General features: G+C 47.7%; 1 protein-coding gene across 2 annotated transcripts in view; it reads left to right on the plus strand.

Moving 5' to 3' along the window:
* Nucleotides 1-12301: 12301 nt before the first annotated feature.
* Nucleotides 12302-27422, plus strand: part of LOC142805427 (solute carrier organic anion transporter family member 74D-like) — a 29390-nt gene continuing 14269 nt past the window's right edge. The window contains exons 1-5 of one of the 2 annotated variants that reach the window (XM_075891183.1): nt 12302-13429; nt 18718-18804; nt 24868-25044; nt 25535-25708; nt 26232-26433. In XM_075891183.1, coding sequence (XP_075747298.1) covers nt 12790-13429; nt 18718-18804; nt 24868-25044; nt 25535-25708; nt 26232-26433 — 1280 coding nt within the window. In that variant the 5' untranslated portion in view covers nt 12302-12789. The remainder of the gene's footprint in view (nt 13430-18717; nt 18805-24867; nt 25045-25534; nt 25709-26231; nt 26434-27422) is intronic. The other variant, XM_075891182.1, reaches the window with a different exon arrangement.

Below are 27422 nucleotides of genomic sequence, written 5' to 3' on the forward strand. Positions count from 1 at the left end.
GATTTTCTATATGGCAGCCGAACAGCGTAATATTTAGAGGTGCGACATTATCTGGAAGCTTTGCGATTGTCCTTGTAACAGCACCGTACAATAACACTGACGTACACCGACGTGAGGATGTTTCACATCATTTCACGGACCCCGGGGTGGATCCGGAGAATGCTGGCATGTCCCGCGGGGGCAAAGTGAGATACAGTCTGTCAGCCAGTTTTCATCCGCCATTAGTCCCAGCGCAGTTATGAGCATCAACACAGAAGGGAATCCCTAAACGGAGTGAAGGCAGACGGGCAGGCCACATCAATGGGCTGTGCTGCATGACGCATTCCCCGGAAGGCAAGCAAGAGGCAGGAACCCGAAGATGACTCGTTGTAGACGAATGGATGGCATGGCTATAGGTTTCCACAGATCCACTGAAGGTCGAGAAGCTGTAAGGACGCCAAGAATTTCTGTTGAGGTGTTGTGGATACACAATGTGCGCATGGTAACGCAAGATCACGGGTAACACAATATTTGAGACAATGTCGAGTTTCTGCTTGCCTACAATTCCAGATGCCGAGGAATGAATGAAAGAAGGGCCTTTTATCTGTAAGTGGTAAAGAGTCGGACGTCATATGTGGAACTTGGGGGTTCGAATCGCACGGACAAAAAAGGACATTATGCGTACTCTGATTCTCATCTTTCTTATTGAAGTAGAAAATGAACGAAGCAGTTGTCACCGTTACTCGGTGACGGCTAACCCTATTCACTTGATAGTGACAACTGAAGATAAAGACTACAATGTCTTCTATGCTTTTTTGGGGCTGATTGTTCAATTTATTTTGCTGCCTATAACAAAGGAATTGGCCTATGAAAACAATTCCCCTTTTGTTTATTCGAAGCGGGAAGCTCGTCACATGGTAGAGTTATCAGCCTAGGTTAGCATACGGGGTTTTAGTAGTAATTAGTCATCTTGAGCCAAAGTCACGTGCCATCCTCAGTGAAAATATTCCACACGTCACCTTGCGCACAAGTGGCGCTGGCTAACACTTCTAGGGATTACATGGACAGACACCCAAGTCGACGGGGACGTTCATGCAACTTCGATTGGTACAGCGTTAGACATGTATGTGCTTTGAAGGTTGTGGTGTCAGATCCCAAAGATGGAATGGGTGCTTTTTAGTCCACCTTGATTCCTTTTAATTAAAAAAAAGGTAATTCTGCGGTAGAGCAAATAACTTCACCTATGCTTTCCTTGGTTTAGATGTCTGTTCATTCATTTGGTAAGGTACACATAAAACAAGTTCACAGTGGACACTACTGAAAGCGAAATGTTTTTGGCAACAGTAAGTATTTTCAGCCTTTTGAAACTCTCTCAGCTGGCACAACTTGACAGTTTAAATTGAGATACACGTGCGAGTCCATGTCCTATAAGCACGCCTCCAGGTGCCACAGTGTGCTCAACTTGGACGACATAGTTCTGTGGTTAAATTGCCAGTTAAATGTATTTCGCATGAGATATTGCACCCAAGAAAAACTGAATGCAATCATAGTGGCGAGCACATGCAGTCTGTGGAATCTCAAATACAGGGGGAAAGAAAGCATGAATTAGCATGTGACTTGATCACATGTACACAGTAGAATTGTTGGAGCAGCGCGAAGTAGTAAACTAGTTAGTGCAAATGTAGAAAAATAGTCAGTAAAATAGGGAGACTAGGTATGTTAATGAATTCACTCTATCTCACCAGCACATAATAAAATTCTTCAAATTAGTCTCTTGGGCATAGATTAGCCACGGTCAACGCGATTACCTCGTTGCAAGGGCTCCCAGAAAGTGAGGTGCCGTGAATGCAATCAGGTGTTGCACATGGTGGGAGCGTCGTTGAATTTGGCATATTTGTCAGAGATTCATCAGCTATTATGCGATCCCAGCAGGCTTCTTCCTAAAGCTCAAGTCTGAAACATCAGCTTCAATGTTTTTCCCACCATTTCGTGGGATGTCACTCTGCGATCAATTACGGCAGCCGACTCGAGGAACCTTTTTTTTTTTTGCAAGGGAATCGCATTGGATACAGTGTACCCTTGCCTAACAAAGCCATTTAGAAATTTTCATTCATACGTGCCGATCTCACCGAGGAATCTTTCACCAGACTCACATTATCTCAAGGGCACAGCGGGTAGACATGCATGGGACAGTGGGCGCAGATATGCAAGCACATGGATACCTTTCTCGTGGCAAACGCACATGCTTTCCACATTTATTTATTATGACTGGGCACCTCCACTTTTCGCCCTCTGAAGGGGAGAACTGCACACGCCACTAGGTAGGTTGCTCAAACTTCGCAGTGTGAAAGCGGCGCCGAGAATGTTTCGTAATAGGCGCAATGAAAATCAAACTAAAATACGAATAGGGAGGCGCCCTGCGTGTGTCTTTTTGTCCGTCGTCTTTGTGTCTACTATTTTGAACCATCTGTGTGAATTTACGTCATATGACGCAATTTCCACAGTGTTGGCTCTGATCAGAGCCAACACAATCTTAAGAGAACAGATCTGTCACGGCCTGACGTGGTTATTTCAAGCAATTATGCACAGCTGTCGTATTGAATAATGTTCTCTTTTGAATCCGGGAGTATATTGTACAGACGTGGCCACTCTTTCAAAGGGAATACTTGCACGCAAAGCATGTATACATTTGATTTTCTTGCATAAAAACAAGGGTTTATATTCGCATAAGGCTACTGGTGGTTGACAACTCACTCTTTCCGATAACTAGTAAATCACACGTTCAACGTTTCCCCATGCACTTGCAAGTAGGGAGCCAGCAATAATAAATGATAATTCGAGTGTTTTAACAGTGACCGAGTCTGCACATGCATTGCACCAAGTGTATGACGTACTTACGAGAAGTACCATGCCGGAGCTAACACACTGGAACCCGGAAGGATGCCGAATCTACTTTCGCCAGGAGTGTAATTGGACAAGCTGAAACGGCACAGGAATAGATGATTACTTCGGGCAGTTCACGTGGCAAGACGATTGCTTTGCAACTTACACGAGCCGGTGTAGAGCGGCATCAGGCGAGGAGTCGTATACAATTGTGTAGGTGCCCTGCGCCATTTTGCACGAGCATTGTGCAAGACGCGGTGTTCTTCATACGCTTCATTTACTCGAGGGAATGAAATTATGAAGAACACCGAATCATGCGACCCTAAACAGATGGAATGCTCATTAAAAGACCAAAGCGCACACTGAAGGCACGATATGAATGACGCCTTAGGGCTGGAAAGGCAACGTTAAACAGGGCTGGACACGTATGTCCCGTCTGTCCAGTCTTACAACATCATTTAGAGAAAAGAGCCAAGTAGCCCAAAAATCTCAAAGTGCAATATGGACTTACTTTAAACAGTGCTGCAGAGATCTGGATAAGGTCAGAAAATCGGACTAAGGTAGAGGCCACGTACGCCTACGTGAGACGAATAAGTGATAGTTGAAGCTGCCTTGGCACGCAAACTGAAAACAAAAACACGAAATTTAATAAAACGTTCCGTAGGAAACTGCTACATTGGTCATAGTTATTTCCCAACACAACGAGGGACAATGAAAGGCACGAAACTAAAAGCGAAGAATTCAACAAAGGTCTTGTGCCTTTTGCATGTTGGCAGCATCAGGTAATGCTACGTTTCCAATCGTAATGGCAAAAAAAAGAGGGAAAGACAACTAGGTTTAATTAGATAATTCTTTGGGGATTTACATTCTAAGACCAAACGTCGAGAACTTGAAACATGCCTTATAGGAAGGCTTGAGAAATTCCAACCTTAAAATGCTCTAAAATATTGTCACGGGGTCGTGACGTGGCCAAAGACAGAAAACTTCGGGTTGGGATTTAACTGTTTATTTGGGCGAACCTGCGCCCGGTAAAGGGAAAGTCTAATTACAGCAGCAGTCTTGCACAGATAGCAGTCTCGGACTGATAGCGGCGAACGCAGCGTCGGCCTTCGATCAACAACTGACAAGCGGCGAAGCGCGTCGGCATTTATACCCTTGCCGTCGAATGTTCTAGCGTTATCGCTGGCGGTGCCGTAGGTTCCAGAACAATCCGTACCGTTCCCACAGTGGGCGTGATCGAAATGATATACTACAGTCCGGAACCTTCTCGAAACTTGCAGGCGCGGTTTGCGCCGAGAATCGTGTGGTGTTTCGGAACGATAACAAAAACTTGTAAAATGGAACGTGGCATTGCCCCCCTCTGAAAAAAGGCATCGTCCCGACAATTTAACTAAAGATGAAGGTACAATAATAATGCAAGAAAGTACAATGAATAAATTACAATACAACAATAATACAAAAAAAACACTGTTTCAGTTTGTTAACGTGTATGAAACGGCTTCAAGCGCGCGACATGGACGACTTCAGGTCGCGATCGGCGTCGTTGAGAGTTCGTGATGCCGTCGGGGACAACCTCGTAATCAAGTGGGCCGAGACGTCGAACCACCTTGTACGGTCCGAAGTACCGTCGCAGAAGCTTTTCACTTAGTCCACGTCGGCGTATCGGCGTCCACACCCAAACACGTTCACCCGGCTGGTATTCCACGAAGCGTCGTCGAAGGTTGTAACGGTGGCTGTCGGTCGTCTGTTGATTCTTGATACGAAGACGCGCAAGTTGTCGGGCTTCTTCGGCGCGTTGAAGGTACTCGCTCACATCGAGGTTTTCTTCGTCGGTGACGTTGGGTAACATGGCATCGAGCGTCGTTGCCGGGCTCCTTCCGTAGACCAATTTGTATGGAGATATCTGCGTCGTCTCCTGCACCGCCGTGTTGTATGCGAAGGTCACATACGGAAGAATGGCGTCCCACGTCTTGTGTTCGACATCGACGTACATTGACAGCATGTCGGCGATCGTTTTGTTAAGCCGCTCGGTGAGGCCGCTGGTCTGTGGGTGGTACGCTGTCGTCCGGCGGTGGTTTGTTTGGCTGTATGCCAAGATCGCTTGAGTTAAGTCGGCAGTGAATGCCGTTCCTCTGTCGGTGATAAGGACCTCCGGGGCGCCGTGACGTAGGACGATATTTTCGACGAAGAACTTAGCTACCTCGGATGCACTGCCTTTTGGCAGGGCTTTTGTCTCGGCGTAGCGGGTGAGGTAGTCGGTAGCTACCACGATCCACTTGTTTCCGAAAGCCGACGTCGGGAACGGCCCCAGTAGGTCCATACCAATCTGCTGGAAAGGTCGGCAAGGTGGATCAATTGGCTGCAGAAGTCCCGCTGGCCTTGTCGGCGGTGTCTTGCGTCGCTGACAGTCCCGGCATGTCCTCACATAACGAGTGACGTCGGTGGTAAGACGTGGCCAGTAGTACCTTTCTTGTATCCTCGCGAGCGTGCGAGAAACACCGAGGTGCCCTGCCGTCGGATCGTCGTGCAGGGCCTGCAGGAGCTCTGGTCGCAGAGCTGAAGGCACCACAAGGAGATACTTAGCTCGAAGCGGTGAAAAGTTTTTCTTTTTAGAAGACCGTTTCGTAGAAAGAACGACGCAAGTGCGCGCTTGAATACCTTCGGGACTTCGGCGGTCCTGCCTTCGAGGTATTCTATTAGGGCTTTAAGTTCCGGGTCGGCCCGCTGTCGTTCAGCGAAGTCGTCGGTAGTTATCGTTCCCAAGAAGTAGTCGTCATCCGAGTCGTCGGGTAGCGGTTGGTCGACAGGCGCACGAGAGAGACAGTCAGTGTCGGAGTGTTTTTTGCCGGACTTGTAAATGACAGTAATGTCATATTCTTGAAGTCTCAGGCTCCATCGTGCGAGGCGACCTGAAGGGTCCTTCAAGGTGGCTAGCCAACACAAGGTGTGGCGGTCGCTCACAACTTTGAAGGGCCTGCCGTAGAGGTAGGGGCGAAATTTCGACGTAGCCCAGATGATGGCGAGGCACTCCTTTTCTGTTGTGGAATAATTTGCTTCTGCTTTGGATAGCGATCGGCTGGCGTAACTAATAACCCTTTCAAGTCCGTCAGCCCTCTGCACAAGAACGGCGCCAAGACCTACGCTGCTTGCGTCAGTATGTATTTCTGTCTCGGCGAATTCGTCGAAATGGGCAAGTAACGGAGGCGTCTGGATGCGATGCTTAAGCTCCTGAAAAGCGTGTTCCTGCGGCGTTTCCCACTTAAACTCCACGTCGGCCTTGGTAAGGTTGGTGAGAGGATCGGCGATGCGGGCGAAGTTTTTCACGAACCGCCTATAATAGGCACACAGGCACAGAAATCAGTGCACGGCTTTCTTGTCAGTGGGCGGCGGAAAGTCGGCGATAGCGGCTGTTTTCCGTGGATCGGGACGAACTCCAGACTTGCTGATAACGTGCCCCAGAAACAAAAGCTCCTCATACGCAAATCTGCACTTTTCTGGCTTCAGTGTGAGTCCGGACGTCTTGATGGCTTGAAGTACCGCTTCAAGGCGCCGAAGATGCTCGTCGAAACTCGAGGAAAACACGACGACGTCGTCCAAGTACACAAGGCAAGTCTGCCACTTCAATCCTGCCAGTACTGTATCCATAACGCGTTGAAAAGTTGCAGGCGCTGAGCAAAGGCCGAAGGGCATCACCTTAAACTCGAAGAGGCCGTCCGGTGTTATAAACGCCGTCTTCTCTCGGTCTCTTTCGTCGACTTCGATTTGCCAATAGCCAGTCTTTAGGTCCATTGACGAGAAGTACTTGGCGTTATGGAGCCGATCAAGGGCGTCGTCTATTCGTGGGAGAGGATACACGTCCTTTCTTGTGATTTTGTTCAGGCGGCGATAATCGACGCAGAAACGTAGGGTCCCATCCTTTTTCTTCACTAACACCACGGGGGATGCCCACGGACTCTTGGACGGCTGGATAATGTCATCTCGCAGCATTTCATCAACTTGTCTCTTCATTGCCTCACGTTCTCGCGTCGAAACCCTGTACGGACTCTGACGGAGTGGTCTGGCATTTTCTTCGGTGATGATTCGATGTTTCGTGATTGGGGTCTGCCGAATTTTCGATGACGACGAAAAGCAATCTTCGTATTGCAGGAGCAGGGCCTTGAGCTGTTCTTGCTTATCGTTCGGAAGTCTGGGATTGACGTCGAAAGCTATTGGAGGGGCTTGGTTCCTCTGAGCAGGTTCCGCAGAATCGGCGAGGGCGAAAGCACTGGTGGCTTCGACAATTTCTTCGATGTATGCGACCGTTGTTCCTTTATTCACATGTTTGTACTCATTGCTGAAATTCGTGAGCATAACCGTTGCTTTGCCTCCCCGCAGCTCTGCAATTCCTCTTGCGACGCAAATATTTCGGGTGACCAACAGATGCTGACTGCCTTCAACGACGCCTTCCAAGTCAGGTGATTTAGGAGCGCCGACTGAAATAATGACGCTTGAGCGAGGCGGAATGGTGACTTGTTCTTCCAGCACATTCAAGGCATGGTGTCCTGACGGCGTGCGCGGCGGTAGTGCTTCTTCTGTGGATAACGTTATCGACCTTGTTTTTAGGTTGATGACAGCACCATGGAGGCATAAGAAGTCCATGCCAAGGATGACATCTCTCGAGCAACGCTGTAGGACTACGAAGTCTGTAGGATAAATACGGCCATTAATGGTGACTCTCGCTGTGCAGATTCCTGCAGGCGTTACGAGATGACCTCCGGCTGTGCGGATTTCAGGGCCTTTCCAAGCTGTCCTAACTTTCTTTAACTTCGCGGCGAACGACCCACTGATGACAGAATAGTCGGCTCCAGTATCGACGAGAGCAGTCACACTGTGGCCGTCGATAAGAACGTCGAGGTCGCTAGTTCGCCGTCTCGCATTACAGTTAGGGCGTGGCGTCGGGTCACGGCTGCGTCGGCTTGTTCCGCTGCTTCTATGTTGCGTCGTCCGGCCACCTTCGGTAAGTGAGCTTTTTCCTTCAGGGCTTTGCCTGGTTGGGGTTGTGTTCAAAAAGCTCCGTCGCGTCGGCGTCGTCGTCGGAGGATCTTCGGTAGTTCGTCGCACAGCAACCGCACCTCCATCGGTTGCTGCACTTAGTTTCCCGGATACAGGCTAGGACACCGGCCCCGCGTTGGGCCAGAGTACTGCCGGAGGTGCGGTGACATGCGGCGGCTGGGCGACGGCGAACGGGAAGGACTTCGTGGTGTTCATTGAGCTTCTGCCAGGTAGTCGGCGATGTCACGTGGCCGATCTCCTGGCTGCGGACGTGGTGCATTGACGGCGAAGCCACGCAGTCCCATCTGTCGGTACTGGCAACGGCGGTATGTGTGCCCGGCCTCGCCGCAGTGGTAGCAGAGCGGGCGGTTGTCAGGTGCACGCCAAACGTCCGTTTTCCTCGGTGCACTGCGCTGGCCCGCTGGGGAACGGTAGGACGTCGGTTGGGGTGGTGGCGGCGGTGGCGTCTGGCGACGGAAGTGTGACGGGGCGGCGTTTTGGCGTGGACGGGGAGGAGCGTTGTGGCGCACTGCAGCGGCGTAGCTCATAGTTTCTGGCTCGGGCGGCGGTGTTTCGGGAATTCGAAGCGATTGCCGGACTTCTTCTCGCACAATGTCGGCGGGCGATAGAATCCACTTGAGGCTGCGCCGAAGGCAACAGTTTGCGCAGCTCTTCCCGCACGATCGCTCGGATCGTTTCACGCAGGTCGTCGGAGTCACTGGCTTGAGTAGCAGCGCATTCTGGAGTCAGGCGACGATTATACTGTCTGGTGCGCATGTCCAGCGTTTTTTCGATGGTGGTCGCCTCAGATACAAATTCTTGGACGGTGTTCGGTGGATTTCTCATTAGTCCCGCGAAGAGCTCCTGTTTGACCCCTCGCATGAGGAAACGAACTTTCTTTTCCTCAGGCATGTCTGGGTCAGCGTGACGGAATGGGCGGGTCATCTCCTCTGAGAAAATTCCAACCTTTTCATTTGGTAGCTGAACCCGGGTCTCGAGTAGAGCAGCGGCCCTCTCTTTGCGAGCGATGCTTGCGAACATTTGAAGAAATGCGCCGCAGAAGACATCCCATGTTCGGAGCGTGGACTCCCGAATCTCTAGCCAGGTCCTTGCGGTGTCTTCCAGGTAGAAGTACACACGACGGAGCTTTTCTTCGTTGTCCCAGTGGTTGAGGGCGGCCACACGGTCGTATGTTTGTAGCCAGGTTTCCGGGTCCTTAAAGGATGAGCCATGGAACGTTGGTGGTTCCCTGGGTTGATGAATGACGATCGCGGGCTGGGATGCTCCGGTTGTCATTGTCGCTGCAGTCGAGGTCATGGTCTTGGTCTTCCGCGCCTTGTCTTGTAGCAGGCCGTACTCCGGTGGGAGACCTTGCTGTCGGCGGCTCGTTCGCTGCTCTTGGTTGGCGTCGGTGTCTTCTCCGCGAAGGGGGCTGGGTTCACGGCTTGACGGGGGCGTCCGGTACATGAACGAAGCAGCACCTCCACCAGATGTCACGGGGTCGTGACGTGGCCAAAGACAGAAAACTTCGTGTTGGGATTTAACTGTTTATTTGGGCGAACCTGTGCCCGGTAAAGGGAAAGTCTAATTACAGCAGCAGTCTTGCACAGATAGCAGTCTCGGACTGATAGCGGCGAACGCAGCGTCGGCCTTCGATCAACAACTGACAAGCGGCGAAGCGCGTCGGCATTTATACCCTTGCCGTCGAATGTTCTAGCGTTATCGCTGGCGGTGGCGTAGGTTCCAGAACAATCCGTACCTTTCGCACAGTGGGCGTGATCGAAATGATCTACTACAGTCCGGAACCTTCTCGAAACCTGCAGGCGCGGTTTGCGCCGAGAATCGTGTGGTGTTTCGGAACGATAACAAAAACTTGTGAAATGGAACGTGGCAATATATAATTTGACTACGAGATCTTGGAATAAGATTTTGCATTGACAAACTGACGCAAATGAAAAGAAACATTGCAGACGAGCACACTAGTAAATAAGAGTGAAATAAAAATAGAAATCGTCGTAAATAATTAGTTGAGGCATGCCCATAATGTCCTTGTTGAAGTCGACGTAAACTCCGAAATGTTAACAGGGTGACTCCGGGTGCCATGGGGCAATCAATACAAACACACTGATGTTGCCCTTGCGGCGAAGCAACACACGGCCGACACTTCCAGCTTTCCGACCCGCAAAGCGTGAAGGCGAGATTGAAAGAGCATATTTGCGCAATTGCAGCGGCCGTTGAACCAAGCATTGCGTTAGACTCAAATGCTGAGAAGTAAACAGACCACCGCGTGCTTTGCCGTCTACATTGGCCGGTCGTGTGCGGAGTATGTTTAATTCAGATGAGTGTTTAGATGGATGTTCAGCCCATATTCGCTGTCGGAAGTTATTGCGAAATATTCGTGCTTCGTTCGAATACGTGTACTTCATTGAGGCTGGATTGCACATGCTCGTCTAAACCAGAGGTCCCAAACCCACCTCAGATAGCGTGTCGCACTCGAAAATTTTAGTTTCCTCAATTGGCGGGACAGTGGAGAATGTTCGAGCAGGTAAAGGGGTAGGGATAAACAAGATGTCATTCAACGCTCCCGTTTGAAACAGCGTATTTCCCATATCTGATGTATGCATCATTTCAAAAGGGTATTCCGTGTCAGAATTCGAGGAGCAAATTGGTAACCCACTCTCCAGTGTGGGTTACATGTGGACATTTGTGGTATACACATATTTTATTCCGCGGGTCTGTTTCAAAACATGATAATCGCGTGGGTACCTCACGAACAAAATGCACGAGGCTATTCCCATGTCAGCCGCGTACGCAAACAGACCACCAGTAATATCAACAAACGAGTGAAGAAATCGAGTTACATTCACAAAGATGCATTATTTTCCTTTTAAAGCCGCGGACCGCGTGCTTCAGACCACTGTTCTTGAGAGAGTTGCATACTGTGAGAGACAGCTGGAACACGCTGCTTACATGGTTAGGCTGAATGTGGAACATACATATTGCCAACAGCATGTCAGTTCATGATACGAAAAATCGTTTTTCGCAGGCGGGAAAAAGATGAGGTCAAGCACGCCGCGAAGATGAGGTCGTACTGCCAATGACCAAGCCAGGGTAGCGTTCTGGTGACTAATAGTTACTGGTTTGTGCGTGCTGCTGTATAAAACGTGGCGATACTTGTGGAGGTGCCGGGTAGCCGAATGTTGGCTTGTAAAGGAGACCACTCACTTTGTGATGGTAATTCGGCATGGGAGATATCCGTCTGTAATGGTGTCAGCCTCGCGTCTATATTTATTCGGTGATTATTCTGTGGCAATCAAGAAGGAAGCAATCATGCTATCTTGTACTAGGACACATGGTTATTATTTCGAGAGCCTCCTAGATAATTGCAGTATATTTGATACGAATAATTTACTTCGCAAGCAGTTTTAACATTCTACTAGAGAGGTAATGACTTATGCATAGCCATGGGCGTGTTTATTGTCACCGTGCTTGTAAAAAACGTACACGAACTCTTCAATTAGCAAATGAACGGCCTGAATGATTCTGATGCATTATTGTAGAAAAATAGAATTGTGCTATATCAATGCAGTAGTTTTTTCGCTTTTGTTTATCATTCATAAAATGGCAAATACCACTTCATTATTTTGACATATAACAGCTAAATTACCAAGTTGAGCGTCACAAGGCTGCAGAGAGTCTGTGCGTTCATGTAATTCGTCTCACGGCGTGCTATTGAAAAACTTCTTATTAGTATTTCTGCTCGTGTATGAGCTTCCGTTTAGATACTCGTAAGAATAATGAAATAAAGTGTAGCTCATCAACACTGTAGCCAACGTAAACTTTCTGATTCCTCCCGGTCTGCGAAGATTACCGTCAGTTGACCGGAAGACGCCATGTATTGCGCGAGTCAAACGAGATCGAATACCTGTCGCGTGCAAATCACAGGCACAGGGAATGTTTCTTGCTCCACGCAAAAAAAAAAAAAAAATGAAGCTTTCCTATAGAGCGCTTCCCTGATCGCCATGCAGACACAGTTGACGACCACTCGTGAGTGACGTACGAATGAACTTTCCTTTCTCTACGCGTGTGAACCAAGACAATTATTTATCGGCCGTACACTAGCGACGCCCACTATCCCACAACCTCGACCTCGCGGCAGCCAGAACGGATCGGGGCGAAGGCGTCGAAGGCGTCGTGGGGCGTCACAACCATCGTGCCTGGTTGCGCCACCGCGCGGGGACGCGAGCAAGCGCTCACGCTGACTGCAACGCCGCCCGATGTCGGCGCTGAATCGCGAAAACAAGCATCGGCGTCGCGAAAGCAACAGAAAGGCAACAAACGAAACACTAGCGCGCTGGTTGCGAAGCCGCTTTTTGCGCCGCAGCCGCGCACACTGCCTATCCCTGCCCTCACCTATCCCTTGACGCTGACAGGCACGTGATCAAAAGAGTGGAGGGGCGTTCGCGCACGCTGAGAGACGGTGCGAGCAGGCGACTTCGAGGCCCGCTGACACGCCTCGGGTCGGCAATCGTGATCAACGTCACCGTTAAAGAAGTTCGATAACACTACGAGAGTGCAGCCTTCGACGCGGCAGTCGCTGCTCGTGTCCCGTTATCGCATCAGAAGGCAAAAAAAAGTAAAAGTAGCGCAGCAGCGGAACACGCGAGCGGGCAGCCAGCCAATTCCGAGCTGAGAGAGCCTGCACGTCGTCTCTAGCGCGGCGTCGAGCGGCATGCGGTGGAGTGCGCGGTGATCCTGCGTGTTCGCCGGGGACTGGTGTCTCAAGTGAAGTCGCCCGCCGGGATCACCGCAGCAGCAACAGCTGAGTGTCAGCCCCGGTCGTCGCACGTGTTTTCGCGGACAGTGCGCAGCGCGCGCGCGTCTAGCAGAACTATCATGTGTGCCGAGAGAGCGTCGGACGTTCGTGCCGACGATCCCGACGACGACTACAGCCGACTGTGCGGCGTGGGCCGCTGTAGGCCGCGGGCACTTCAGATGTTCGCGCGGCCGCAGCTGTTCACGCTGCTGTACAGTGCCGTGAGCATCCTGCAGAACGCTCACTTCTACTATTTCTTCGCCATCATGTCGACGCTGCAGCGACGGTACGGCCTCTCGAGCTGGTCGATCACAGTGATCCTGTTCGCCGACAGCGCGAGCCCGTTCTTTGTGAGCTTCCTGGTGGGACACTACTCGCGCACCGTGTCCAAGCCGCTGCTCATCTTCTGCGCCATCGTGGCTCTCGTGATCAGCTGCGCGATGAGCACGCTGCCGTTCTTCCTGTACGGACCCGGGCTGGCCCTGGGTGTCGTGGATCAGGCTGCTTCCGGAGACACCCTGGACACCTGCCCGACGGCGGACTCGATGCAGCCGCTGCAACCGAGTTGCGAAGGCCGCGGCATGCCGGAGTCTTACGTCGTGACGGCCGTGCTGTTCGCGGCCAACAGCTTCTACGGATCCGCGTACAGCGTGCTCTTCATCTCCGGCAGCACCTACGTGGACGACAGCGTGAAGAAGAAAAACTCACCCCTGCATTTCGGTGAGAAGGCGTTGCACTGGGCGCACACAGTGCCCAGTCCTAACGCGAATCATATTTCAGGGATCCAAGCAACATCATAAGGTTTCTCTTGCAAGAGTTTCTAACCAAAGAAAATATGCTTGTGTGGTTCGATGTCATATATTTCCGAGCGTGAACAGTGAAGTGACGGCGTCGTCTAGGTCTATGGCTATTCCATCACACTATGCTGCTTAGCACTGGATCGCATGGTCCAATACCTGGCATGATTCCAGCCGCATATTAAACAAAAAAAATGTAACATAAAGGGAAAATGTTACACTATATATACTTAAGCCGATGTACGCATTTTTCAAACAAACGACTACAACTGTGCCCGTAATAATGTTCTATGTTGAATCGAATAGTATCACGAACGAATGGAATGGACGAATACTTCTCAGATTTCAAATTAACATTGAAAAAATTAACATTGAAAATTATAATGCAAGCAATTTTCATCTGCAAGTGTTTACAAAGTAACTATGTTTCTGAAAGAAAATAGCAAGTTGCAAAGTGTGATTATATCAAAAGGCTGTATGAAGCGCTGGAAAAAAAAAATAAGATGAATACCTGGAGCTGTCAAAAAAGGCGGGCGTTCAAGGTTTGAAAGAAAAAAAGTTTGGCACCAGAAGCGATGTATGGGGAAATAACTACCTGCCCTATATGTGCACTATGCCCATCGGGATAAAGTTAATTGGTATGTGTGCTCCAATTTTATGTTTGACTGCACACAATACAACATTAGAGTCAGAGGTAAATATACTAAGGTATACTCGTAATTATGAATACGGACTATTGAATTCGCACAATCGAATGGCCCATTTGCGGGCTTGTTAGGCTTTTCTATTTTTATTTTTTTATTGATTTATCAGATACTGCCGGCTGCCTTTTGGGAGCCATGGCAGGAGTGGGTACATCACATTACAATGTTACAGATTGCATCGTTTCAGTCGACAACCGAAAAAAAATGAAAAATAGAACAAATGCACTTATGTCTAATGATAACGACACCTGCTGCCGAATGTGAACTCAAGACGCGAACATAAAAAACAAGCCCAACAGCATTTGCAATAATACACTGAGGTAGGACACAGGAGCAAAAACACGTACAGGATCGAGTGATTGAACACCAGAAAGACGCATACAACATTTCAGACCACGAGTGAAACGGCCAACGAAACAAATAAGCATGTGAACCGAAAGACAGCTTACGTCAACAGAGGAATACCGCGAATACCTTTAATGATACCTTTAATAATAATCATATATCTTCACTGGCGAGAAATGCTTTTTATTTCCGTTCGCCGGAGGCAAACTGTTGATCCAGTTGCGCGGTTGACTGGAACAATATGTAGGATAAGGTATACTGACTTGAGGCTTGCTTGGCCGGGTCAATTTCCTGCGCTTTCTTTGAATGCACGCGCATTCAAAGAAATTCGACTGACAGGAAACGTAAACCTATCTGTCGTATGTGATCAGTATTGAGTATTAAGTGCTGCAGGGTTTTACGTGCCAAATCAAAAACACGATTATGAGACACGCTATAGTGGGGCTATGAGACACGCTATAATGGACTGTTCTATGAAGGAACGTAGCAACAGAACCGCCAGCTGCTCATTGAACAGTATGTTGTTATTAATTAATTTCGCTAGTGACCGCAATCTGGCGTTGCGGCAGTGCTTTTCGAGCTCTCCTTGAAGATTTTATACCTTCGTTGTTCCATACAAAGGGAATAAATAAACAGTTCTTACGCGTTGAAACCGGTGATATTGGTTACTATAGCAGAAGGCAAAGTGTGAATTCAGGAGGAGAATGTAAATTCATTATTATTACGATGCTTCTTTTTTTAGGGAAGACTTTTACTTTCTGCCAGTTTTACGGCACATTGTTTAACAGCTTACCTAATTACCTTCCGCCGGCGTCCGGCTGTGCACGCATGTACGAGTTGCCAGCAACTCCCGATTTGCGTCAGGCTCGTTTCCGCAACCACGCGGCGCAATGCTTTTCCAGTGGGGTTAGTTCCCTTGTCTATTGCCAAAAGCGCGCTCTTGGCGAGGTGTCGAAGTTACTGAGCGAGTGACAGGATGTTGCTGGGCGACGGGCATTTCTGCCATGTTGCACGCACGCACGCGCAACATGCACGCCCTTACTCTCTCGCTCGCTCGTTCACACACACTTTCACTTTCTATGGTGGTCTAGTGGTTATGGCGCCTGACTGCTGACCCACAGGTCGCAGGATAGAATCCCGGCCACGGCAGCTTCATTTAGATAAAGGCGAAATCCAGGAGGCGCGTCTGTTTATAGACTTACGTCCATGTCAAAGATTCCATATCCTTCCACTAAGGTGTCTCTCATTGTGATATCGTGGTTTTGGGGCGTACAACTGTCAATTATGATTCCATTCGTACTCGTTTAAACAACACGGTCTTACAGCTTGACGTAGGTGTTTATCCTTTTTTTCCTCGGATAATGCTTAGGGCAGAGATGAAGGCCCGTATGTTGGCCTATGAGCCCGCAAATGCTGGTCTATGCTGGTCTACGGCCTATTATCAATGAGCAGGTCTATAGGCCGGCTCATTGATAAGGTAAGTTATTCTTGAAGGAGCTTTAAAAAAACTGCTTATCTTGTTTTCCATTCAAGCATTCTATTTTCGTTTACAACTATTCTGAAACATCTGAGCGCCAGATATATTGTAGTCTTGCCGCAATCGAACCTTCTTTACACGCACCTGGGTGAAATCGTTCATGTGAACATGCTGTGTTTGGGTCCCTTGCTCCGTGGTCTCGGTATTACACAGCCGAACTGTGCATGTGGGCTATGTAAAACTCGGCGAGAAAGATAAAAAGAGAAAGGTCATACAATTTAATGTACCAAAAAAGTAGGTGGATTAAGACAGGTGGGTCTCGTCTTCTTAGATCCCACTTGGCACACGCCATCTCAATTTGCAGCTTGCAGTGAGTGAATATATGTTCGTGTTGGCTATGTGTTATCCTCATGGACGAATACACATTGCGAGCTGCATAAAATTATTTATATGTTGCATATTACAGATTAGAATAAAAATAATGATAAAATTCAGTAACTGCGCTACTTCTTGATAAGTTTAATTTTGCTAATTTTAGCTGAAATGATGGTGAATTACTCATGACATAACTTATCTAATATCAACAACATTACGTAGTTTTATGCTTGCTAATAAAAGTGTGATAATAATAATGACAATTTTCTTACTCACATCTGGAAGCGAAACAACAAATCGGGATCGTTTAAGTGTACGAATATTTTGGCATCTAGGCCCGGCAGAGCCGGTTACTGTATGTTACGTGGTTATGAAAGGACTCAATCTTTGATAACGTAAAGCTTATTTCTTCTAATAAATGATTGTACACATTTAATGAGTACTGAGATAAACAAACAAGCAGTGTATATTTAATTACTAGGCATGCCTAAAACCCCTGAAAAAACTATAGAAGTCGAATTTTACAAGTAAGACTTTAACTTCCTGAAGTGATTTTTCTTTTGCAGTTCCGTTACTATAATGAATTTTAAAAAAAATACACTACTCGCTTCTTCAATTATCATATAATAATATAACACAATAAAACGATGTCTTTTCAGTCTCAAGCAATCGAATTTTAACACACTGCTTTTTGAAATCATAACGCCAACTGCATTGTGCAATAACAGCTCTAGTAAGAAAATCTTGGAACACACATTATCATAATTCATGAGAATGTTATTGGAGCATTACCTAATATAACAAGCGAATTCTTGTGCAGATTTCTTAGTCAATTGCCAATTTGTATTTACCAGAACTCTAACAAAAGACATGCGTTGTGATACTGCATCTCAGCTCGCTGTATACTGGTACATGAACTACCATTTGTGATTTTAGGAGAGGCACGAAGCCATTTATGTTAGAAAGTAGGCATACAGCACTTGTCTGCTTGGGAAATGTAATTTTCTTGCTGCGTTCCCATCATTTGATTTTGTACAGAACAAGCAACAGGGTAGAGTAAAGTACAATGAAGTTTGAAGGACTCTGCTGCATAACGCCTCGGCAAATGCAGTGGGCTCGCAGATCCAACATTGCGTGCTGGCTGCGGGCATGATGAAGGCAAAACAGTCATCACAAAGAAGGATAAATGATGTGCGTTTGCAAGAGTATTGCGTCTGTCTTGGGTCACTTCACGAAATTGACTTTTCCATTTACTGCACTCCACATTTTGTTCAAGGAGCGTATGAATGCCTGGAAGAAATACAATGACGTGCACCCTTTCGGCGACCCTTCCTTCGGAACTTCTATAGATTCAATTAAAGAACAACCGTCTAGTCTATTTGTAATGTAAGTTACATAATATTTTGTTTTGGTTTGTTATTAGGGCCTCTTGCACAAGCCGACTTTCTTTTGCCCACAAAAGGCAAAAAAATATGATCATGGAGAAGACAAAAAGATGAACAAATCAACAGATTCATGGTAGTCCGTGTCTAGATATTGTGTTTTATCTGATGCTTAGAGTCTCAAGCTCGACACAGTATGACCCGAGAACTACAGTACTACAACTGTTCTGAAAACATAGGGAATATATGTATACAATATAATATATAACTTATGCATATATGCCCACATATATGCCCTATAAATCGGACGGACGGATGATCACTGCCGTAGCTCAGGAGTTGCAACAGGACAAGTTATACGAATTTCGTAGGCTCCGTCCCTGCCGGCGGTAAGTTATCATTTAGTCCCTTTTTCTTTTTTCACATTTATAATACAATCACTATAATAACGTCCTCCATACTTTTCTTGGCGGTATCATTGTTTGTGAGTTCTCACTAATATTATATGTCAAACAGAGGAAGCGAGCCCTTAAATTTACGCCTCTTTCTTTGGCGTAGTAACGCAAGTGTAGAGGCTCCACCCCTTTATAGCTTTCCATTGCTTGCCACAGCAATTTGCCCAGTAAACATATGTCACTTCTACTTACCTATGTGCTAACCATTACAGGCGGGGAACTTAGTTCGCGTTAAATATGTATGCACAATAACTGAATGTGCGTCACTATCAAAATAAAACTGTGTTATGCAAAACGGCATGTGCAATGTCGGGCACATATTTTGTAATAAATCATGAACGCCTTGTCTTAGTGAAATCTGGAATTTCTGCTGGGTCAGCAATATAAAAACGCGTGTTTATGAAATCCGATCGTCGTTCGAGGACACCGCTTTATGCAAAAAAGCTTGTTTCGATTTTTTTTTCTCCTCGCAGCCGCTGTTGCCATACTAAGGCTGGCCGGACCAACGATTGGCTACTCTCTGGGATCCCTGTGCCTGCGCTACTATGAGGATCCTCGATGTGAGTTGATGTACGTGGCTATTGTTCATTACAATCGCCAAGTATTTTAGATAACACTACTTAGTGCTAGATTAACAGAGTGTGGTTTTGAGCTAGTTGGACCTATGATGCACAAAGGCCGGGCACTAGCTGCTATGTTTGTTTGGTGGCCTCGACGTTCGGTACTGCTAAGCAAGAGGTCCCTGGCTCAATTGTGGCTGGAGCATTTCGATTGGAAGAGTATTGTGTCAACGCACCGAGTGCATAAAAGGTCGCTTCTTTCCTGTCTGCAGACAGAAAAGAGGTGACCATTTACGAACGCGGCTGTGTAAAGGCGTCCTCTGGTTTGCTAAGGGCAATTAAATTCCTGACAACAAAAAGTCAACGCTGATTCAGGGGTGAGAGGAACTGAGGGTCTTTGGTCTTTGATAACCTGTTTCTCAGCTAACCAGTCTTTTTACACCGAGTAAAGGAAAGGCCCCTCTTTTATTCTTACTCCACTTCCTGTTTCTGCTAAGTGTAAGGTGCCCCTCTGATGTAGTGTCTATGGATGAGTACAAGATGCACACCGAAAAGAATACTATACAATGTCACATGGTGCTTCAGGTACAGAAACACAGAGTGGCGGTCAAACGCATTCTCTCTGCTCTTACTGAATGACGGCTCATGTTACGAGAGGTGGAAACTACCATCTATCGACTGACGTTATTGTGGCTATAGTGTCTTGCGATCGCCTGACTCCGAGCTGCTGAACTTTTTGGATGGATACATTGTCACAAGGGGTAACGAAACACGCGTGTATGACATAACCTAGCCACTGCAGATCAGCTGTCAGATGTTTTTGCGTCATTGTTCTAATATGGCCAGGTGCTTGGACAGATTCCCAATGTGAATGCCTGCAGCTCACGGTCACGATGTGTCTGCAGCTACACAGCATATGTTGTTACGGACATTCCAGGATATAAGAAATATTTGTTTTTCTTTTTTGCGGATGAAGAGCTGAGAATGATCAGAGATTTTAAACATAGTTCCAGTGTTGAAGCTGTTGCGCTCATAATGCGACTGCAGCCACCGTGATTTACTTGTGATTTAGGGAGTTGCATTACGTCCAAGCACCTTTGTGAACCATAACAGAAATGCCGGGGTAGCTGTCAGAGGCCCGTAGATTCCAGACGAAGGAATAAGACATTTCTAGCTAGTTGGTTGTTCATACCGAAGCAAAAACAGCACGCTTTGACGAGAATGAACCGAAGAAAGACCGAAAAAAAAAACAAAAAATAGCACCCGTGTCTGTTTTACTCGGTACTGTTGTGCCACAGACATGTTCCTCGTTCGGGAGCACGTCTCACAAGATCGAGCCCTGTTTCGACGAACTGTCTCCCCCCCACCCCTCCCAGCGCCGCCTTCCGTGCAGAAGAACCGTGCAGTTCCGGGGATAACGTCCCTTCCTCCGCCGAACCACTTTGCAGTTCCGGGTATGGCTACGTCTCCCCCTCCGAGCCCGAGAACTGGTCTGAGAGAATGGACCAAAGACGCTATTTAAGGCCGAGCCGGCCCCATGTTAGGAGATTTGGCCCCAGCCGACGTTGTCGTGCTGGCCGGCTCTGTACAAACGACAACCTGCTACAGTAAACGCAACTTTTGTTGCTGTTTTCAAAACGGATTGCCTTCCTGTTTCGCCTTCGGGCTAAGGCTTCAGCGAAGTCCGCTCGACGGCTCGCCGCTCTTTTCCACCGCTACCATCGCGACAGAGAAAATTCATAACAGTGGTTGGCAGCTACGGGATACGATATCCTACGTTTGGCAAGTCTGATCGGATCTCTGAGCACGAGGACGACCGCCGTGATAGAGTTTGGCTACGCTGTGATACGCTACCCTACATTTGGCACGCCGGATCGGACCCCTGGAAGCTCGAGCACGACCGACCTGATATCAGCGTCTGGCTACGCTGCGATTCGCTACCCTGTTCTCATCGTTCGGCAAGCTGGGACAAGCAACCCCGGATCTCAACATTGACAAGTTGGTCCGGATTCCTGAAGGCCTGATACTGTTCAACGGCAGCCACGAGTTGGACCATCGTCGGCTACTTTGATTGGGTGAGTGCCCAACGTTTACTGTTCATTTCGCCAGACCTCTCTAGCACAGGCAGATGTTAGGAGAGCGTTTTGTGTTTTGTTGGTTGTGATTTATTATTCACGTGCTCTAGACCATGAGATTAGTTTTAGAGTACGGTGAATATCAGTAGCAGAGCATCATGAGGGACGAGATCGCGATGGAGCAGTACCGGGTGCAAGACCTCTTTGAAATTCGTGGAGCCATGGGGATTTCCGCCGGGTCCGCTAAAACAAAAGAAGCAATTCTCGAGGTGATGCGGGCAGAAAATGTGACTGCCGATGAGGCTGACGAGTTTTGGGAGCTCATTTGTGAGCAAAAGCAGAAGGCCGAGCAAAGCCGCGAAGAGCTCGAAGCTCAAAGGCACGAAAAATGGAAGGCCGAGGAAAGTCGCAAAAGGAGAAAGCATGCTCTCAAAATGACAGAGCTTGATCTGAAAATTCAAGCACTTAAGTGGGAGCGAGCGAAACACCAGCTCCACAACTTTCAGACAGGCGAAAACATCGCGCATTTTCTTGATGATTTTGAAGATGTTTGCAGTAATGTGGGTGTTAGCCGTGACCTTTTAGTGGAGAAGCTCGCCACGTTGTTGCCGCGCAAGATCGCGCATGTATTAAATTGTTTACCCTCCGAGGAAGCAGGAGATTTTAGTCAGGCTAGATATGCTTTGATAAAATATTTTTTCATATCAAGTTCTGCTGGAAGTCAGAGCGATAGTAACAGCGCTGAAGCACGTGGTAAGGCGCTAAAGGTAGACGCCGACCGAAAAGGGCGAGAGGACGATCCGCGCAGTAAAGCGATGGGGGCCCGTCGCTCAGCGCTTCAGGAAGAGGAAAATCGCGAGGCATCTGACGCTGAGGCCCGTCACAAGGTGCAAGACACCGGAGTGCGTCGGAGAGAGCCAGACGGTGAGGTGCATCGCGAGGAGTTAGGAGCCGAGGCCCATCGCATAGCTAAGGACGTGGAGGTGCACCGTAAAGTGCGGGAGACGGAGCCCCTTCGCAGCGCACATGATCATGATGAATCGCGTCAAATAGAACAGGAGGCAGACTACGGAGGCCTGGGAACATGGGTTATCCTGGAAAGGGAGAAAGAACCCTCACGAACTAAAGAGACACCTTCAGGCGAGGTGGTTAACCTTAAAGGCATCAGGAATCCTGTTCTGTCGCAAGCAGAGACAGCTAGCAACGGGCCCGAGGAAAAGCTAGCTAACCAGTCTGGAGTTTTGACTCCACAAAGTGAAGGCAGTGTACTTGCGAGTATAAATACCAGTGCTTTGAGCACGGCGATCAGTTTCATTAGGCAGAATCGCCGGCGAAAACATAAGGCAAAGTCGAATAACGCCAAGCCTGTCAAAGCAGCTAAACGCCATGGCTCTCTAGAGGCCATACTCAATATCAGGGCTGGGGTTGGGACAAAGCTCAGTAAGAAACAGTTGAAATTGAGGTCGCTGCTGAGATCTAGATTAAATGCAAAGTGCGTCACGAAGAAAGGAACTTCAAGAAAAAGCCGACGCCGAAATCTTCGCTTGGTCTCATCCTTTTCACTGCCACGTAGATGCAAGCATGGGGGGAAACGTTGCAAGCGCTTGAGCTGTAATACAAGTGGTTGTTCCTTACCGTGGCGAATGGGTCACTGGTCGAACGGGCGGGCTAAACGATGCAGTGCAGATGCCCTCTTGTTCGAGTTAAGCAGTTGTACGTCAAAAGTTGCTGCTACCGAGTTCGGCAAACAGCTTTGTTCGTTGTGCCTTTGTCGAAACCGGATCCCTCGAAAGCTATGGAATGCGCGACTCCCCAGAGTTCGTCTGAGAGGGGCCCCGTCTTGCCATTACTATGAATGGACAATGTAATTAGCTTTGGAAATTGTTTTTCTAGTTGTGTTGCTTGCCGATCAGGAAGTAATGCGTTTGAATTTTTGTAAGTTTTACTTTCCTTCTCATCGAAAAAAAACTGACATTGCTATGTTTGTTTCATTATTTTGTTTTCATAATATTTCAAAGGTAACAGCTGGTGTGCTTTATTTTTAAGAGAGAAGGCACAGTAAAAGCCCCTGTCTAAGATACCTTCTGTGGTTAGCATTAAGTGTTATTATGCACGTCAGTGTAGGTTAACTGTTAATTTTGTTTTGTATAACGCACGCAAGTTTCATTCTTTCGTTCTTATTTCATTCTTATTTCATAAATTTTACTCTTATTGTCTTACTTTTCAAGCGTGTTTTATCTTGTTTTGATCATATTGGCTGCGCGCATTGAAAAGAGAGCTTGTAGGAGGGCAAACTTTGTTAAGTTGACAATATGATGCTTGCAGGCGACGCCAATGTGCGTGGTTCAGGATTGCTCGGTGTACTAAATTGTAGCTTCGGTGCTAAATTGAACAATCCTCAGAAGCTTCGATCATCCAGATTCTGCCTAAATTACAATTGAGAATCGCTTGAAAACAAAAAAATTCTGTTTGGTTTAGCGGTGTCATGCACTGACACTTAGCTAAAGGAGTGTCAGCACTGTGTATTCCTCCCGAGATTCGTTGCTCGTGATGCTAATTGTTAGCCCAACGTAATCTCGAGGAAACATTTGGTTCCTGCTGGTCTGGCGATTTGATCAGCATTTGGAGGGTGCTTGCTTTGGCCGGAGTGGTTCGCCTTTGTGTTCGACTCCGTCGTTCCAGTGAACCTCTGCAGGCCTATGGAAGTCTCAACGGGCGGAGAGAGCGGAACGGCTACCGATGGTCAACCAGCATCCCTCCTTCCGAGCCGCGCTGACGGCTCAAAACTCCGGATGCATTGTCTGGCGGCGGGGGTGCTGTTGTGCCACAGACATGTTCCTCGTTCGGGAGCACGTCTCACAAGATCGAGTCCTGTTTCGAAGAACTGTCTCTCTCTCCCCCCCCCCTCTCCCAGCGCCGTCTTCCGTGCAGAAGAACCGTGCAGTTCCGGGGATAACGTCCCTTCCTCCGCTGAACCACTTTGCAGTTCCGGGTATGGCTACGTCTCCCCCTCCGAGCCCGAGAACTGGTCTGAGAGAATGGACCAAAGAGGCTATTTAAGGCCGAGCCGGCCCCATGTTAGGAGATTTGGCCCCAGCCGACGTTGTCGTGCTGGCCGGCTCTGTACAAACGACAACCTGCTACAGTAAACGCTACTTTTGTTGCTGTTTTCAAAACGGATTGCCTCCCTGTTTCGCCTTCGGGCTAAGGCTTCAGCGAAGTCCGCTCGACGGCTCGCCGCTCTTTGCCACCGCTACCATCGCGACAGAGAAAATTCATAACAGTACATCCTCGCAGTATACACAGTCCAGACGAAGGCGATGCATTATTCTAGGGCTTAATTCTTAGGGAGTGGAAAAAGTCGGTCAGTGAACGTGTTTTTTGCATGCTGTCAGATTCTCAGGTCACTGACATGTAGATGCCGAGTGAAAATGCCGTGCAATAGCACAATAATGCTATGCGTACATTATGTGTAAATGTTCAAGTAATCCAGCTATTAGGAGATACTGTACCGAAACATTGTTGGTGAATCACATGAAAGCAGCCTCTCGTCCCCGGTTAGACTGTGCTACAGGCATAACTTTTCCACGAGAATGAAAGGAAAAGCAAATCTTAATTTCACTCACAGTGAGAGGATTCAACATCTCCTTTTAAGGGGAAGGGATGCGCCTTTCTTAAGGGATGGGAGTTGCCTAACACGCATGAACTACTTCTATGTGCGCATGTGGAGAAGAGGGAGGCGGTAGATATGTGTGCCTTAATTGTGCATCACCAAGCAATAGGAAAAGCCCTCCAATCCTTGCCTTAAGTTATGGTCGATTAACCCGATGCCTGGGCCCCCACCCCCCTTGCCGTTCTCTTGATCTCTCCCTGACATTAAAACCCGTCGGTTGCCAATATCTCTATCGTTCTTATAGAATAAGTAAATGTACTGTTACTGATACACGTGGCTCTTTCTGATCTGTGGGTCTTGTGTACTGCCTCGCAGTGGACACGTCGCTTGAACGGACTGATCCCCGCTGGGTGGGCGCCTGGTGGATGGGATACATGGTGCTGGGTGCCTGTCTGGCAGCCACCGCATTTCCCGTGATCTTGTTCCCACGCAACTTGTCACCACCAGGTTCACGCTGTTCTGCCCGAGAAGTGCCCCCAGAGAACGCCAATGGTTAGTAGACGCACAGCGAGCAAAATCATTCAGCGCTGCGTTTTCATTGTGGGAAAGGCGTATTCGATGATAAAAAGATACGGAAATTTAATTACTTTATCCACAAAATACGCATATATGCTTGGCACAAGATCTAGTTTAACACAACAAGCACAACCACAACGTGCAACTTTATCATGAAGTAATGAAGTAAGGGGCATGCAGGTGAAAGAATGTGGGGCTGCTGAACTTGATTGGGACCTCTGCCCACAGTGACTCACAAATATATGGATAAAACTGCTGCTTGGGCATGTCGAATCATTGTTCATCAGTACAAATATCTGGGTTTTATTCCTCGTCGTGGCTACTGCATTCAAATAAATATAAGATATAATTAAAAATTCGCACATAATTAGCTTTTTTGCAGCTTTGGATGTCAACCTTATTCTTGTAAAGTTTTGGGTAAACCAGTCCGTTTTTCTTCACTGTGGGTTCACTGTGTATTACACAGGGATGAGTACCTTCTGGCGTTCACTGCGGACTCTCTTCGGGAACTCGGCCTACGTGTTCCGGCTCGTGTACTGGCTGCTGGCGAGCAATGCTACGCTGGGCCATGCCATGATGAGCTCCAAGTACGTCGAGGTCCAATTTAGGACGTCTGCCTCCCAGGCCAGCTTTCTCATCGGTAAGCTCATAGAACAGTGTACTAGAAGAATAATGTGGTTTTGCCGCCGAGCTGTTTTCCTCGTCTGCACTGACAATATGCCAGTCGCTTTAAAGAATGGGTCCAAAATGATAAACAGGAAAATCTGATATGAGCTCGCTGTCTTCATAATTGCTTAATCTGTAGTGGCAGACATCTTAAGGTGGTTAAAAATATTCTTGGGACAGTTATGGGAACGTTACATTAATCGACTGTTTGGTTTGTAGAGTTAGTCGTTGTGTCACATAAATGAATTGAAGTTCTCCATTTGAAGAATTTCCCATCTGTGAGAGCATTTACGATTCAATTTTGGGATCATCATGCACCAAGCTACAAAATGCAGCAAAAAAAGTCACAAACAAAAATTTTGCTGTCTGGAGTCCTTTTATGCATACAGTGGTACTTCAGATACTTGTAAGTTGCAAATGCAATTACATAAAATCCTCTTGTGTATAAAGAAGACTCTTCCATCTCGGTGTGTCAATGCTTTTATTGTGTCGTGCAGGTCCCGTACTGATGGTAACCAATATCCTAGGGCTTGGTATGGGTGGCTTGGCCCTGCATGCCTTCAGGCCAAGGCCTCGCCTGGTGACGCTGTACACGACGTTCTGCGACATGGCCAAGCTCGGCTGCCTTGTAGCGTGCGCTTTCATTGGCTGCCAAGCCATACGGCTGGCTGGCACCATCAGCACCCCCCCTGGCCACGGGTAATGAAAATGGTAAACAGGTCATGCCGCGTGAAAAAAACTTAAAAGTGGCAATGAAGATAGTATAGCAACCAGACTCACGTTTTTTGGGCTGGTGTGCTTGATATTTCAGTAATGAATGAACAGGTGGATGGTGGAACTTGATTTATAGTCCAGAGGGACGTCACTAGAGCGCGAAGGGATTTTCCCACGTTTGGATGGGTAAGATAAGCCTGAGGTGCAAGATATTCTAAATCACGTGGGACGTTATTGACAAGAAGTTACTCACTAGACTTATGTGTCCTTACCAAACTACGCCCCAACTTGAACAAAAGGGAGTCGGAAATTTCGATAATGATGTATTTACCCCAGCAGTATTTGAACCCATATTTATTCACAACTGCCGGTGTCAGAGCAGTTTATCTCTACCTGGAAGGTCTATATCAAATATAGTATAAACGTGTGAGGAAAATGCATAAATTCTTTTTATGTGCCATTTGACCACTTGTAGAACATGATAGTAGTGCAAAAAGCAAATTTATCTCGTTTTCAGAAATACACGAAAATAAGCCCTATACTGCACATGAGAGGGCCTGCAGTAACATCGCGCCATCATGAAAGTATTTCCTGAATCACAGTACTAGGGTCGATGAAGATGGCCTATCGGTCTGCTGTAGTAGAAGCGTACTGCTACACTTAATCTCATCAGAAGTCTTCCTTGCTAAATTAAGAAGGTGCGCTTGCACGGCCTACTGATGCATCTGTTAGTTGGTGGCAAGAGGACAAAGAGCATCAGTATACATCAAAATGTTTAACTCGTGCCACGCATTACCAGTCTAGAGCAGACAATGTGATTATGAGAGACGCCTAAGTGGATAGCTCCTGAAGTTTTGACCACCAAGGCTTCTTTAACCTGTGCTAAATCGAAATGCATGGGTGAGCGTGAACAAACAGCCACAGTTATTTCTTTGCATTAGAGCAGCATGCTTCTTTCACGAACGCGGCCGCTG

The sequence above is a fragment of the Rhipicephalus microplus genome, chromosome 1 (genome assembly GCF_043290135.1).
Source record: "Rhipicephalus microplus isolate Deutch F79 chromosome 1, USDA_Rmic, whole genome shotgun sequence".
NCBI lineage: Eukaryota > Metazoa > Arthropoda > Arachnida > Ixodida > Ixodidae > Rhipicephalus > Rhipicephalus microplus.